General features: G+C 36.8%; 1 protein-coding gene across 1 annotated transcript in view; it reads left to right on the forward strand.

Moving 5' to 3' along the window:
* Positions 1–16,562, forward strand: part of USH1C (USH1 protein network component harmonin) — a gene marked incomplete at both ends in the record, with an annotated part of 47,795 nt that overhangs the window by 19,367 nt on the left and 11,866 nt on the right. Inside the window, 4 exons of the mRNA XM_080345854.1 lie at positions 398–540; positions 1,149–1,214; positions 4,108–4,232; positions 6,820–6,896. Coding sequence (XP_080201980.1) covers positions 398–540; positions 1,149–1,214; positions 4,108–4,232; positions 6,820–6,896 — 411 coding nt within the window. The remainder of the gene's footprint in view (positions 1–397; positions 541–1,148; positions 1,215–4,107; positions 4,233–6,819; positions 6,897–16,562) is intronic.

Raw genomic sequence — 16,562 nt, forward strand, 5'->3', positions numbered from 1 at the left:
TAACTTTGTAGTTGTCTTCCACATTGGGATTCATTCAACGTGCTGTTCTATACCTTTGCATTGCTAAGATTTCAAGAAAGTATAATGTGGAGTTTCTTCTGGGTGACACACCGAGCACGTCTTTGGTATGAGACCTCCACTACTGTCACAGACTTTAGTAGTTGCATGCCTCTTTGAGGTGTTTATAGCACAACGTAACTTTGAGACTGAAACTGGAGTAGTTCTTTGGAATGCTGTAGTCAGATTTTTCAGGGTCTTTCAGAAAGAATTCCTCAGAAAAAGTAATGTAAGGAAATAGCAGGTGTGCTAGTACGTAATCAGTTTTGAATTATTTCCTGGAAGAACTACATTGATGAGACTTCTTCACAACTGATTTGCGTGGCGGTTCTGATTACAGGGGAAAGAGCTGTTCATGACTGAAGAAGAAAGGCAGAGAGAAGCACGTCTCCGTGAGCAAGAACGCCAGGAATTAATGCATCAGAAGCGACTTGCGCTGGAGACTAATAAAATCATCAAAGAGCAGCAGGAGAAAGAGAGATTGTAAGGACTCTGCATAGGACAGTCTGAGAAATGTAGCCTGGATTTGGGAAGGGCAGGGAAGGCAGGAACAACTGTGTGAAGATTCCCAACTGAGACGAACTTAATTTTGCTGTTGCAGAGTCTCTGTTCATAAATCCTTATGCTGTGATGCTCTTGATGTTTTGGATTCTCAACGTTAATATCATTAAAATACATCTTGAATAGAAGGATCTCTTTGTTCCTTGACTATCATACCCCTGTGGTTCAATGTGATATTAGTTATTTTCCTGATGCCATTCCCTCATCCTTTATTTTTAGTAGGACAGTTACAAATTTTATACTCTTACAGTAACACGCTCTGGAACTGTCTCAGGAGGAGATGTTGACTTACAGATTTAAGTAGTTTATCCCCTGATTATCCAGATGGTCGTGAATAGCCTCAGGGTTTCTACAAAAGTATATTGAACCCTTTGTATCTTAAAGACAACTTCTAAAAAGGAGCTTTTTTCCACAGTGCATATGTATTTACTGTCTATATCTTTTAAAAACTGCATGCTGACATACTTTGTGCAAGTTCTTACTCACAAAATATTATTTTTATAATTGTGTCCTAATTCATATAATTTTAGACGAAAACTGGAGATTTCCCAAAAAGCTGCAGAGGAAGAAGAGAGATATCGCAGAGAAATAGAGCAGTAAGTAAAAACCTGCCTGAAAGAGTCCTTATATGTTGGCTGAAAACATTCTGCATATTCTTTTCTAATAAAACGGTGTGTGTTTCCATTTAGCTAAAGGTAGGGTCTGATTCATATGAATTAGTACACCACAGTTATGGAACAAGAAACTGATCTGAAAATTAACACTTAGAAAACATAAGGGTTATAGTGATAATAAATTCAATGTGAAATTCAACTTCTGTACTTACTTTTAAAATGTTATAAATTTATTGAGAAACTTAGGATCAAGAAAGTTCTGTGTCTCAGAACTTGTTTACTTTGTTGTCACTGAACCACTGCATTTAATTCTAATGTAAAAAAAAAAAGAAAAATAATTAATACTGCAAGGAAATGGATCGGGGAAGAAACAGAAGAATGACTGAAGAGCTGGAAAACCTGCATATACTCAGGGGCATGATGACATATCCACTATGCTTGTATTTCAGAAAAAGAAAGCGAAACACAGGTAGTTTGTTCATGAGTGTCCACAGTGTGGAATTTAATAGCCTTTTCGGTCTGTCAGGCAGTTCTGAAAACAAAAGCTACGCAGATTTAGACTAAAATAAGGATTATGTGGTGCTGATTGTCTTGAGTAGAAATATCGGTCATCATAAATTTTAGACAGGCTTTTGCTTTTCTAGTGAGAGAATTAAATTAAAACTGGCACCAAAATCAGGACGTTCTATAACCTATTTTATTCAGGAAATCTGATATTTATTATCCGAGTCTATTCTGGTTTTTAAAATCTGCAATTCTAGGTACTTATTACATTCATTCAAAGATTGTACCATAATGAAGTCAGTACTATAAATGTGACTTAAGAATTGTTTCATATTTGGAACTCTAAAATTAACCAATATAACATGTTGTTTTTATCACAGTAATTTCCATTCTCAGTGATGCTGGGAAATTGCACAATATCTGTTTTGATGCAGCCATTTAGAGTGAAGTTTGACCCTGAAGTAATCAGCTTTGTACCTTTGATGTCTTAAACAGTTTTTAATTCTTATTCATTCACTTAAGTCCCTGTTTATATGCCTGTATTAGTTAAGATGGTCTGATAGAAAAAGTGTGTGGATTTCTGAATCTGTGAGAAGCAAAAAATAGTATTATTTCATAGCTGTCACAAGAGAAGAATCTTGTGATATTCCTACTGTCAGCTCTACTGCAGGACATGGATGAATTCTTACATGTTTTCCTTTTCCAATTCCTGGGGAATAGGTAACACCCTGTACCTTATTGTGGTCTACTGTAGAAATCCCTGCAATAGCCATGGGGAGCTGATATAAAAACAGACCATCACAAGCGAAGAATGATTCCATTCTCCAAATCCAAATTTCCTGTCTGTTACAATGAATGTTCAGTATCTGCAGTATCCTTCTGAACTAAGTGCATCTTTGCTCAGCGAGGACTTTGATGAGGCTGCCTTGAGGGCTGCTCATTGTAAGGTCTAGCACGTCTTTATCCTTGTATAATTTCCAAGTGCTGCTCAGGCACTTGTTAAGCTTTTCCATAGCACAATCCAAACTGTTAAGTCAGTTGTCAGTCTCATTCATGTAGAGGAGGGAGGATGGTAGTATAGGAATTTAGATTTAATCTAAAGCTTAGATCTAATAATTTAATAATAGATTTAATTGCAAGCAGGCAGTTTTGCTAAAATATAATGCTTTCCTATATTAACAGTGTTTGAGGATGATTCTCTGCTTAATTTTTAAAATCCTTTCTGCAGGAATTCCTCATATAAAGTCACTGTGCCCTTTAGTAGTATCCTGCATTGAGGAAAAATTTGCAGATGGGCCTAAATGGCAGAGGTCCTTAACTCCATGTACTGCAAGCTACATGGTAACCTCCTTTTTTTTTTTTTTTTTTAATTAAAAGAAAACATAAAAACAAATGTAAACATTCTGTCCAATGTTCCCTGCTATGCCTCCAAATTTAAATATTGACCTTAGCTGCTGATTTAATAGTGCTTTGACCACATGTGGGTATTTTTTTTAATTTAGCTTAGCTTATTTGGAGATTCAAAGTATAATCCAAGTATAAATAGCATCATATATACCTAAGACCTGGTAAATTTTGACACCATATATCAGTTTACGAGTTCAAGACAGTCTACAGGCAAGAATAGATCTCTGATTATTTAAAGGCACTGCATATGAAGCTAGAAGCTATTTCCTTCAAAATGTCCTTTTTTGATCATGGTGCCTTTCTAGGTAATTTCGTTGTATGAACTCCTTTGCCCTGAAGTGTGCCAATTATGTTGTGTCTCCTTCCCTCTTTCTTTCCTAGAATGCTGAATTTAATGTGGTTTGTGTCTGAGCAGTATTTAGTTTTTTATTGGAAAAGTCACTTTTTACTGTAGTTTCAGACTATACATTTAGGAAGCAATCATCAAAATGGAGATAAGATATAAAAATAAGATGCACGCTTTTTAGGTATAATTTACTATTGTAACATCTGACTTAGGCACATGGTAGATATTCTGTCAATTAGTATTTTAATCAAAACTATTTTTGTAATAGGTACTTCCCAGTTCTTAAAATGAAAAATTATTAAGTACGAGATGGTTTTTGGCTTTAGTGAAGGTGACAGTATTGCAGTAGTATCAGTCTGGGCTTAATATCTGTGCAAGTGTTTATCTAACTTGCCTCAGAAGTTTCAATATTAAATAAGAGTATTTTACTAAGTTAAATTGTAATCTACAGATTATTTTAGTAGCTTTGTAAGGAATTTAGTTTGGGGGAAGGGGCAGATTTTTATGCTTTATATTAAAGAGAAGAATACCAGGTGTACAAAACAATGATTGTAATGAATTTATATTGATGCTGTTGTTTTAGTATTCAGAATTCCTAGCTGCATTTTTTCCCCATAGGATAACAGCAGAGGAAGAGAAATTTAAAAAGGAGTGGGAAGAAGACTGGGGTCCTAAAGAACCTCCCAAATCTCTAAAAACTGTGACTGCAGAAGTGCACGCTGCCCCGCGTTCCAAACACAAAAGTAAGTAATTTATTTCAATCTGCTTCCTAGGGAAAGCATTTGTTTCAGACGCATCAGGAGCTGTGTGGAATACATCACCAGCTGGTACCCAAGCCAGCTATGACTTGGTCGTTTTCAGAAGGCTGGAGGCATATGGTAGATTAATTTAATAGCTCTTATTTAACAGGCACCTAGCTTGCAGAATCTACATCGATTCAAACAGCCATGGTTTTTAACAATCAGCAGCAGCAGGAAAAGAAAAAGAAAGCTCACTAAGAAATTGTCTGAAGTATCAACCTCTTTAGCTTGTGGTTTTGGTGCATTGCTTTCTATGTTGTTTCTGTTGGATTTTGCTTCACAGAGCAGTTCTTGCATCAGTAGACTTGCGCTGATTTCCACTATATGCCCAAATGGAAGTAGTGATGCATTTTTTACGTGATATGTGATTGTGCTTTTATGTCCATGTGGATAAGCTGTTATTCAAATGCTAAGTTACATACACCCAAGTGCTTTCCTGTCTGTGAAGAAAATATTACTTATGCTAATGTAATATTTTAGGGTTTGTGGGCATTTTGTTACTGGATATTGTTACTTTTCAAAATGAAGGCATGAAGAAGGGGAGATGAGTTTGGTTTTGTTCTTTCATTTCCAGTTAGCTTTGATTTTTCTGCATTAATAATATCAGCAAATAATTTAACATCATTTTTATATTTGGGAAGAGGTCTTGGGAGGTAGAGTGTCTGAAGGTAGAAAACTAGTGCTGGATTTGCAGTTTCATTTGGACTGAATGAATGCACTTCATACTATTTCTATCATTACCTTTTTTCTTCTCCCTTACTCTAAATCAGTGTGTTATGGAGGGTAGAGACTATGGTTTTGGGTATTTTTGTCTACTTGCTTCTAACTAAAAAAGATAGATATGGAATCTCTGGTTTTGGCTTGGAGGAAATGAATTCAATGTTTAGTTTTCAGAAGAATTTAAAGATCTTTTTCCTCATCTCTTCAGCATGACCTCAGTCCTCTCTTTGGTAGTCTTTGGGGGCTGCAGGAATGTATTGAAGCTCCCTTGCTTCTCTTCCATGAGGAGGAGTAAACAACTTAATATATCGAATGTGATCAAAAAATGCAGCAGAAGGCACTGTTGCAAAATGACGGTGAGACATGACAACAAAGAGAAAAGTCAAAGATTCTTAAGAATCAGCAACTTCTATTTCAAGTGTTTTTCCTAGATCTTTTAACAAATCTGTTTCTTGCCAGCATGCCTTTCACATCTAATTTATCTCTTCTCAGGCTAAAGTATTTACCACGTCATTTTTTCCGCATATCACTTTCATCAGTTCATGCTCTTTTGACAGTTGTCTTGGAAATGAAATTATAATGGCATAATAATTTTTACAAAAGTAATCTTGCATGCTAAGAGCCTGGGTAGCAAAGCACGTAAGCATGTATTAATTAAAAGTATACAAACAGAACTTCTGAATCAGTTCCTGGTGACCTAATCATAAGCAAGCCAGGCACATTTCTAAGAATTTGCAAAATTCAGGCATTTGTTTGTGAGGTGCTGTGTGTAGTAGCAGATCTGTTCATATCTTAAATAGACCACCTGTCAGAGTGGAAAGAAAATCCTGCTTTTTCAAATGTGGTTTACTTGTAGGTTTTGAAACACCTTTTCCTTTTTATTTTTTCTATTTCCTGCCTACTATAATTTTCCTTACTGAATCTGTCTTTTTCCTCCTCTGTTCTACTTTTTCCTTCGTTTTTCCTCTTTTCCTCCATTGCAGCAAATCTCTCACAAACAGGCTGTCATCTGCACAGCCCAAAAGTTGATTTCATATCACTGGGCAGTCTGCTTCAGAATTAGTCAAGAGACTGAGGAGGTACTGTTTGAAAACCGCACCTTTGCCATGAGGAATTGCCCTGAAGCGTAAGTCTGACTTAGTTGCCCAAAGGAATTTAGGATGATTGGAGTTTAATTTGCAGTTAAGAAGCTAAGCTGGGAGCTATAGTATGTGGAGAGTGCTAAAATGGTACTAGACAAATGAAGAAGTGGAAAGTGCTTGTGCAGCAGGTATTGTATAACATAAGAGAGACCTGGGTCTGTTCCTAACCTGATTATTTTTTGTGTGACTTTGGGGAAGTCACATAACTTTTCATGGATGAGAAACTGAGATGGGCAAGTGCTGCTTCTGCAACCATCTTTTATCCATTTAGTTTTCTGATTTTTCAGGACAGTGTTTTCTCTGTATAGCATTTACTCCAGTGACAGCACACTAGAAGGCTGATTTGAAGAAGTATCCCAGAACTGCTCATGATTTAATTAAAGGAAAAGCCACCTATCTCTGCAGGCTTCCCTTCATAGCAGAGCAGACTAATGGCAACGTGCAGATCCTAGCTGCTCTTCAGGGTTGGAGGAGGTTGGAAATTGATTTTGATGTATGCAGGACCTGATTTTTTTTTCAATTATGTGGAAAAATAGCCTGTTGCTAACTTCTTTTTATTTTATGGGAACTTCTAGTAACACATGGCTGATTTCTTTTTCATTTCACGGAAACCTCCAGTTAGACTATCATTTCTATCTCCTCACTCCTTTCCTCCTTTGTTTCTCTAGTAGATTTAAAGGGAGTTGCACATGACGAGCTTGAAACAGATGACATGGATGAAGTGATCATGAAGCAGGACAAACAGGTTTGCCGCTCAGCCTTAACTTCCTATCCTGACTCAGATTCTTCCTGTGTTTCACTTCTTCCTGACAGTCAGTCTTGACACTCAGCTGATCATCTGGTTCTGTTGGGGCAAAATTTGTGGTCCATTGTGAAAAGATGAAAGGTTTTTGCTGTCATTGCTTTCTAAAGATACCTTGATACAAGTACAAAAATCTGTCAGTCCTACAGAAGGGTGGATTACATTGACAGCTGTGTTTGTTATCAGTGTTTCTAATGTAAAATTATGTTAATGGATTCTTTTGTATGTTTTTACTTAGCAATATTTATGCACTTTGCTTGTAATATTTTATCCTAGGAAACTGAGCTCTTCTTGTCTCCTCAAACACCATGTTCTGTCACAAGCTTGAATGTGTTTGAATACCCGTTTCATTTTAAGAAGGCTTATTAAAACTAGTGTGAAGTAGGACTGTGACCAAAGAAATCTTAGCAATGCATATGGCTGTATGGTTCTGTATGAAGATTACTTGTTGCATTTGCTTTAACATAAAATGTCTCTCAGTAAAATAAGGGTGTCTTATAACTAGATGTACTAGCACAATTGATCAAGTTGTTGTCTAAGAACTTATCATGGAATATCAAACCTTTGGTTTTGCGCCTTCAAATAAATTTTCATCAGTTACATGTATCAGTATGGATTGATCTTAATCTGATGCAGTCCTTGACTTTTCTTCAAACAACTTTCCCTTTACCTTTTATAGCTTTTGGATGGTTTTATCGGTATGAAGGAAAGTTTCCCACAATCCGGAAGGTACAAAGTTTTATATGAAATGTGTTTGCTGTGGTTTCAAATTTTAATTCCTCTTTTTTCTTCTTCTCTGTTATTACAAGACATTCATTGTAGTCAAGTGTGGCTTCTTTTAACCTGTGCAGAAATTAAGATGCATTTGGGATGCATCTGCCTAGGAGTTTGTCCTTTTGAATTCTTCAGACTTTTCAAGTTTTGCCAGCTGCAGTGGGAATTGCATGTCAGTACTTGGCAGAAGATATTCAGTACAGGTGGGCAGTACATGTCTTTATGTTCTCCAGGAGTCCTCAGAATAATGTATGAAAAAAATAAAGTAGAGACAAAAATTCAGTGGCAACCATGTATGCAGTTCCCATTTATGTCTGCAAATCTCCCAGTGAGAGGAGTGCTGAAGGCAAAAGGCTTTTAGGCATGTATATCACACAGAATACTTTTAGGCATGTATATCACACAAAATACTTAGTGCCATGATCTAGTAAACAGACTAGAGTTGGACCAAGGGTTGGACTCGATGATCTCTGAGGTCTTTTCCAACCCAGTAGATTCTGTGATTCTGTGAATGAGCAAAAAAAATTTGCAAATCTTTGTGCTTGTTAGAATACTTTTATATCTGTAGAGTTGCTGCTCAAGTATTGCAATTTCAAATTTAATATTAGTTTCAAATAATACTTTATTCCTGCTGTAGCTTTGTTATCTTTCTTTCTTTCAGTGTTTATTAGCCATATAATAGGGTGGTTGTGGTTGTGTTCTATGTTTTGTTGCTTTGCTGTTTTTGTGTTGTGGTTTTTGTTGTTTTTTTTTTTGTGATGGCTGATAGTAATTCACAGGGGTAGAAGTGTCAGGAAGAGTTCATATATCTATCTTCTGAGAACTGAAGGCTTCTGAGGAGGTCAGGATTGTATCTGACAGATGAAATATTTGTGTCACTGTTTAGGAGTATTACTTTAACCTTTTGTGTGGACAGGAAATGCCCGTTTTCCTTAACAGAGAATAGGAAATGATGGTACTCTCCATTTTTTTACTGCTAGTGACAGTAAATCATCATGGATCTGTAACTTCTGTGAAAGCCAGTACAGTTAGGATTATGAAAACTCAGTCTCTGCACACAAATAGGTGAGCTTCTGTATTGCTGCTGATAGTTTACAGAGCATTCAAATGGCTTTTCCATATATTAATGAAGATCTTACCGAGTTTCTGTTGAACTCTACTACACAATGTGGACTAAAAACTTGAAAATATCTATTTTTAATTTTTTGTTTTTAGAAATATTTTTAATCTGGAAGTGATGAGTTTTCATCCTACTCTAAAGTGCTAGTTGATTTTATTGTTTTGTTTTAAAAACAAAATTTCACTCTGTACTAAAGATGTCTATAATAGGAAATAAAACTAATCCATTGGGAAAATGGATGGAAAGGATGACTCATCCTGTTGTATCTGAATGCAGTGAATGCAGCTAAGATTTTCTGATATATCTGATATTAGTCATAGTCTGAAACACTTTGGCATGTGTACTTCTTATGGTACCTTTAAATTCCGTAATTTCTCAAATGTTGATACCTAGCAAGTTGGTCTGCCAGATGTTACATTTAGTAGTCAGTACTAAATGTATCTTCTGATTTATTAGAGGATAAGATACTATAAGCAGTTGTTACTGAATTACAAACTAATTAGCCCTGAATAAAACATGCCAACAGAATTATGTTTATGCTAAAACATCAGTGTGAAAAGCTAGACTTTTAAAATTTAATTTTTGTCTCCAATGATTGTAGCATTTTTCCCCTCTCCCAACACCACCACCACTTAACTATGAAGCAATAGACAGCGTCCCACTGAACTCAGCGGTACCATGTTCTAATTAACTGCTCAACTGGGAGAATAGACTATTGTAGCTGCTAGGGAAAATATGTTTTCCGAGGCTTTATTATCAATATTACATGTAAAAGGAGGAAGGAAGACAATGCTACTTCAGGTGAAGCACATTCATGCTTTGAATTCTCAAAGCCACCATGAAAAGTCAGTAGCTGATGATAATGAGCAGAGCAAAATCAAACCCAAAGTGTCGCCTCTCTGGGCACTGGCAGTAGCTGACACTAAGTGGCCAGCTACTCCTCATTTTTACTTTTTCATGAATAAAAGGAGAACATGGGCTTTCCAATATGAACTAGTGTCTATTGGTACACACACGAGAGGACAGCAGAAATGTGACATCAATAAAGCAGAAATAAGGAGCTGGGTGTATCTTGAAGGCAACAGGAAAGTCTCCAAAAAGACTGTGTGGTCCTCCCCTTTGGTTGCACTCGACATGTAAACTTTTGGAGCTGCTTTGTGCTGTATTAGATTTTATCCAGTGTTTGTAGGAGCTACTTGGTCTTTGTGATGCAGTATTTTTTCCTAGGAGCAATTCCGTTTCTGCACTGATCTAAGCCTCTCCTTTGTCATTAATTATTTCTGTTGTATTAAAGCATGCAATGCTGGTTTTAGGACATATGCATGAATGAAATGACCTATTCATAGAATATTCACATCAACCTATACATGAGCATCTGTCACCTGAAAGCAGTCTTGTATTTTTATACAAAATGCCAGAACAGAGAGACATGGCAAATCAAGACCTAACCGAAAGTGTTTGAGTATTTGAAGTTTTGTAGTGACCTGTGTGCCCTCATGTTTTAACTCTGCAGAGGAGCAAAAACATCGAACTGTCTGGTGTTGCCCAACTTATGTTAATGTGTACAGGCCTTCCAAATAACATTGAATTTCATGCACATTGCTGGAGAAATGGACTTCAGATTTTCTTTTAAAAGGCCACCCCAATACTTGCACAGGCTGTAATTAAATTTTCAGGGCAGACACTCATGTACTGAGCTTGAAGTTTGTGATGTTTTTACCTGCTGTAAAAATCTGTTTAAAATCTGTTTAAAAAAAAAAAAAAAAATCATCAAAACTTCCCAGAAAGGGAAAGAACGAAAGAAGTCAAAAAGTGACAGTCTGTGTGAACAAAAGAAGAATAAAAAGGAAATGGAGTTTGAGCAAAAACTTGCCAAAGAGAAAGAAGGAATGTTGGAGAAAGAAAAACAACTGAAAATAAATCGTCTCGTGCAAGAGGTATGTTGTGTTCTCCTATCAAGCGCAAAGTTACTTTGAAAGAAAGTGAGCTGAATCTTTAGTGGAGTTACCTTAGCAAGACACTTGTTTGATCATGTCAAAGATAATGAAATTTAAAAAAATGGCTATTTCACTGCAAAACTCTGTTCCTACGTTTGCTTGTTTCTACAGTCAGTTTTTGCCCAAATGAGGATACCTCTGCAGTTAATGTGTGTCCATGTGTAGTGATGAATTTAATGAAAGGCAGCAAAATAGGAAAGCAGAATTATTTTTAAAACAAATTTAAATGGCATTTCATACTTTTGAAACGTACTTATCTTGTAACTATACCTATAACCTTTTTTCATACACTGATGTTATGGTTAAGGTATCTGAGACAGAAAGAGAGGACCTGGAAGAATCAGAAAAGGTGCAGCACTGGGTGGAAAGACTTTGTCAGACACGGTTAGAACAGATTTCCTCTGTGGAGAATGAGTCTCCTGAGGTAAAATTCTGGCTTTTCCATATATTGCATGATTCCTAAATAGCTCACTAGTTGTCTCATAAAAGCAACAGGATTTTTACCAGAGAAAAATCTGTCTTGATCTTTCCCTCTTGGCCTTCATTCTCAGAGGGGAAAAAATGTCAGTAATTGATTAATTACAATCTATAGCATTTACTGTTCCTATGTTTTATGGATTTTTTTAAATTATTTTAATGAACTGGTTTCATTTTGTCCTTTTAAAGTATGTTATCACTACAAAATTAAGAATTTTATTGGCTGGTGAGCTGTTTGGGCTAGATGGGACACACTACCGATAATAAAACTGACAGCAGAATACCCAGCCATATTTTTCAGTATCCTATGCAAATAAGAACTTCATTGATTATGAGCTCTTGGATGCTTCCTTGTATTGGATAGAATAAAGCTACAGGTTAATAAAATGGGCAAAAAGATAAGAAACTCCCAAGAGCAGGGTTTGTTTTGTGTTTTAAATAGTCCCTTTAAACAAAGGGAGTTGCAGATAGTGATGGTGCCTTAGATCCTGATGGTTCTAGATGTGGAGTGTGGCTTTCCCACCATCCTGCTGCTCTGGCTCTCTTCCAAGCACAGCTGCTTTCCAGAGGAACACTGCAATCTGCTCAACTCCCCCAGGACCCCCGAGAAATTGCAACCACAAAGGGGACCCTTGGGGAACACTCCCGCATGAATTTCCTTCAGGTCAATCTGGAGCAGCTCTGAAAAAAGCAGCTAATCTTCTGTTCTTCCTGGCCTTGGGCTCAGATCCATGTGGCTCTTCAGTGCAGGTCTCTAGGACAGTGGAATGATTATGTGGAGGTTTCTCTCACTGCGTAAATTTGGCTCCCTGCATTCTCTTAGGTCTTTTTCCCCCTTACTTTACAAAGGGGGAACAGTACAGATTAAAATCACTGTATTTCCAGGCCTCTACCCTGTTTTTAAGACAAACACTATGTTGTATTTCCTCTGTCACTTTTTTTTGTGTCATCCGTTCCTACCCCAATAGCCAAGACTCCAGTTTTCTTCTTTTTAACCTGGAATCCCAGGGAGTGCTTTTAAAAAGGCTTTCAGAGAAAAGGTTTCTGTATATTCTGTGTGTGAGAAGCCAAGATCTTCCTGTGCAAGTTAAGTGATGTTCTAGCATTTGCCATTAATTTGTTCGGAGCTGTTGCAGGCAGATGAACTGTTAAGGCAGATTTCTGCTCTGTTGCGCGTAGTTGGCAAGTGGACGTCCTTCTGCTTCTCCTTCTGCCACATCCATGCGGCGTTTTGCTGGTGGCCTGCAACTGCATACCACAGATCTTGATGATATCAACTTAGATGAAGTTGACAAGCCTAAACAACGTGTGGCGCCGCCTCTGCCACCACCACCCACTGTTACTCCACCATCACCAGCTCATCTGCTTCCTGCTTCAAATGTTCCACTTCCAAGAGGTCCAGCCCTGGCAGTAACACCAGCTTCCCAGGTGATCTCGTCATCTGTTTGGATGCATGTGCCTCTACCATTTCCCTGCCCCCCTCCCCAGCTCCATTATCCACTTTATCCACTGGACCTACACATAAGCCATATGAGCTTCTAAAAGAAGGAATGAGATTAGCTCATTTTTTCATATTAGTGAATGCAGTCCACAGGTAGTTTAATTTTTTTTTAAGTTGAGAGGGTTTTGCTATCTCTTCCCTACATATGTTGTAACCCTACCACATGCAGGTATTTTGGGCAGAATGTATCAGTTAAAAAGACAATTTGGACTTCAGTGTTTAAAGATATAAAAAACTAGAATGGCAGGCAGCAGATTTAGCTCATGGTTAACTTTAAGAAAAATATCTGTGTAGTGAAAATGACTTGTGAAAGTGTTCTAAATATGCCATCAAATTGCTTTGTAAGGTGAGAAGAGTAGACAAAAAAATTAGCTTAAAATCAGAAGTTCAAACTTTTAAAACCTCAACACAGCATAAATGACCGGTAAAATACTTTTAAATGAACAAGAGTTGGTAATTGGGGTTTACTTTTTTTGGACACACAGGAATTAGGGGTTTATTTGAAAAGATATTCTGACTTTCTCCTTATTACAATCTCAGTCCAAAAAAAGATCAAATATAAGAAATCTTGTTCCAGATCTCACTTTAGAAGATAAGTGGCAGCTGTTTTATCGTAGTTCCCTTTGCTAAGCACTAATAGTGGGATTCATGTGCTCATTTTTATGGGAAAAGATTCTTGTTTCAAACACTAGAAGAGAATCCCATATGGTCAGTTCTTTCCTATGCAGTTTTCTGCATGGATTGTGTTGCTGATATTTTGGTTTGGTTTTTTTGCATGCTTACTTGGAAATACCAGGCTTTGCTTTGGCATGATTCTGGTTAGGGTGGAAAAGGATATTTAAATTAATCAGGGGAAACTGGCAGATTATTTCTATGTGAGTTATTGCCCTAATGTGAACTATGAATCTCTTCTTATAAACTTAAGTAGACCTCTGATAGTGGTTCATCTATATGCATTACATGTTCAAAGTGCCAAGCATATACTATACCCACTCAAATGGAGGCATCTGGTATTCTTATGGATAACAGGTTTCCCATGTTATTTGCAAAATAAAAATGGTGTGAAATGACACAAGTGTATAAAATACTGGTGTTCAGAGGGAAAATACATTCTCCTAACACTAATAGAAAATATTCAGATAAAAAAAGTAATATTCCATACTGCCATACTGGATCTGACCACCAACCCATATATTCCAATATGTTTCTGGCAGTTTTTTACTCCTAGATATGTTAGAGAAAAGACAAATATATAAGGGAAGTACAACAACAACAACAAAATAACTGAGCCTTCAGAAATAATAAGCCAGTTTTCACTGAATATAATAAGTGGATGTGAGGAAAGAACTAAAGCTCTTAGTAAAGTATTAATAATGAGCCAAAACTGCTTTGTTTTAAAGTATATAACCCAGTATTCCTGATGTGGTTACAGACATGGAAGAAAAATTACAATCTAGACAATTTATCCTTGCTGCTGTTTAAAAAGTCATTTTTTAACACCACAGATAAGCAGCAGTGCATTTATTTGACTTCAGTGATGAAAGATCTTGTGTTTGTGCCTGCTAATGTCGAAAATAAGACAATAAATTTACTTTTCTAATTTTACTCAAAATGGTAAATCTTCTCTGTATTGTTAAGTTTCTCCCCAAGATCATTCAATTTCAAATTCAGGTTGAACAAATAACTGACAAAAGGAATGAAATCCTGTCAGTTAAGTTCTTGACAACTAACTATTAAAATATCTGGTGTAAATCGATCTGTTTCTCAAAACCATTATTAGCTATATACTTCATATGAACCTAGTACTAAGTCTGTTACTGTTTAGGTTGTAAGAAACACCTCCCACGTCGGCAAAGTATCTTCTGTATCAAGCAATCCACTGGTATGTCATGTACTGTTAATAATGACTGTAATTTTCTAACTTCACATGTAATGTTAATGTCAAGGGGCTGCCGAGGGTTTGACTCTGCATGGCTGATTTAAAATTCAGCGCTTGCATTCATGTGCATGGATCTTTTGCTATGTTACAAGATACCTAATACTAGGTAGTGGAAGTGACTCCTAATGGTCCCAGGTCTTCATATTTCAACACTTCAGCAACATACTGTCCATGTTTGCTTGTTTTGCACGTGTGTGTGTCATGGAGCATACACTTTGTTCTTCTGGCAAGACAGGCAGAAGGAGCTAGGATCAAACTATGTATTAAACATAATGGGTGCTAAGAAGCAAGCTTTCTTCTCAGGGTAGACTAACATTTGATGGGTAACTCTTTGTACTGATTTTTATTCAGGGTGGCTGAATGTCAGGTTCCCCTATTCTGAGGCACTCTAGAAAAGTCTTGTCTCTAAACTGGGCAACTCCAGGAGATATCGTCCAGTTCCAGTGCAACTTAAACAAGTTGATAGCTGTGAACCTGGTGATTTTTCTAAGATGAGAAGGCAAAACAAAGTGATCTATTTCACAGTGTGGAACAATGTTAGTTGGGGGATATCCACAGGGACTTTAAAAGATCTGGTTCCAAAACTTTTTTCTTAAATTAGTTAATTAAAAAAAAATAAAGGCTTAACCAGTTTGCTGGAAGCAATTCAAATCACTTCAGAGGATACAACTTGTACTATATGAATGATATCTGGAATACATCACATTTCCTATGAGAAACATTGACAAGAGTGTGCTAGGAGTTGCTGGGGTTAAGTCAGAAACTAAACCCACAGGGCTCAGTTTTGAACTCTTGAGTCAAACTTTGCTTGACGTCAGTGGGAGTTTTGCCTGAGTAAGAAGTTAGAATTGGGTTAGTACGTGCTGGATGTCTGAGTCTCAGATGCCTCTGGGTATCTGTACTTTGTAGAGTCAAGGGTGGGTAATTAGTGTAACTAACCCTTGCTCTGAAGTCAGAATGAGTTGACTTGAAATTAAGTATGGAAGGTGATTGCTGCAGTCATGGTGAATTACATCTGAAAAGGTCTGTTTAGCCATAGATTAGTTAAAATCTCATTTCAGGTTCACTATGTTCTTACACTTAACTTTAGCTTTTTTTTTTTTTTCCCTTTCTGTAGTTTCTCATTCCATTCATTGCCTTTATGGGATAAATGCCAAAAGCAGAGATGAGATTTTTCCATAATCTTGCTGATGAAGTTCAGAGTTTAGGGGAAAAATATGCTGTTTGGATTCAAGAGAAATTACGTTTTGGTTTGTTAACTTTTTAAGTCTTAGGAAAAAAAGCATATAGAATTATTTTATTAGTGTCATTAAATTCATTACCATAAACTATTTGTATTGAGGCATCTTGGTGAAATGATGGATTTGCAGAAATCATGTTGTGAACTGTAATTTTCTTAAATTAACCCCATAGCAACTTGCTCCAAGTCCACCTACCCAACGACATCCAGGGGTACCAATAGTCTCTAAACCAGTAATGCTGCATCCTGACCCAAACTTTATGGTCAGGCCGACAATCAAATCAGAGGCCCTGGTAAGCCTTTTAATGTTCTCTTCCTGAGTGCTACAGTACTGTTGGATTTGTTGTTGACTTGTTCTCAAAGAATCAATGATTGTCTCATTTTCTGCTAACTGAAATTCATATAGATTTTCAAGTGATCACTGATGGTAAGTACAAAAGGATATTTTCCATGTGTTTTGTGATCTAAAAATCACTCGTAGTGACACTTTTTACAATGGGGTTCATAATTTCAAAGCAGCGTAGAGCCTTAGACTCTGTAGGTCTCTTTTTTTCATTTATT

This window comes from Nesoenas mayeri (assembly GCF_963082525.1).
Source record: "Nesoenas mayeri genome assembly, chromosome: 5".
NCBI classification, from domain to species: domain Eukaryota; kingdom Metazoa; phylum Chordata; class Aves; order Columbiformes; family Columbidae; genus Nesoenas; species Nesoenas mayeri.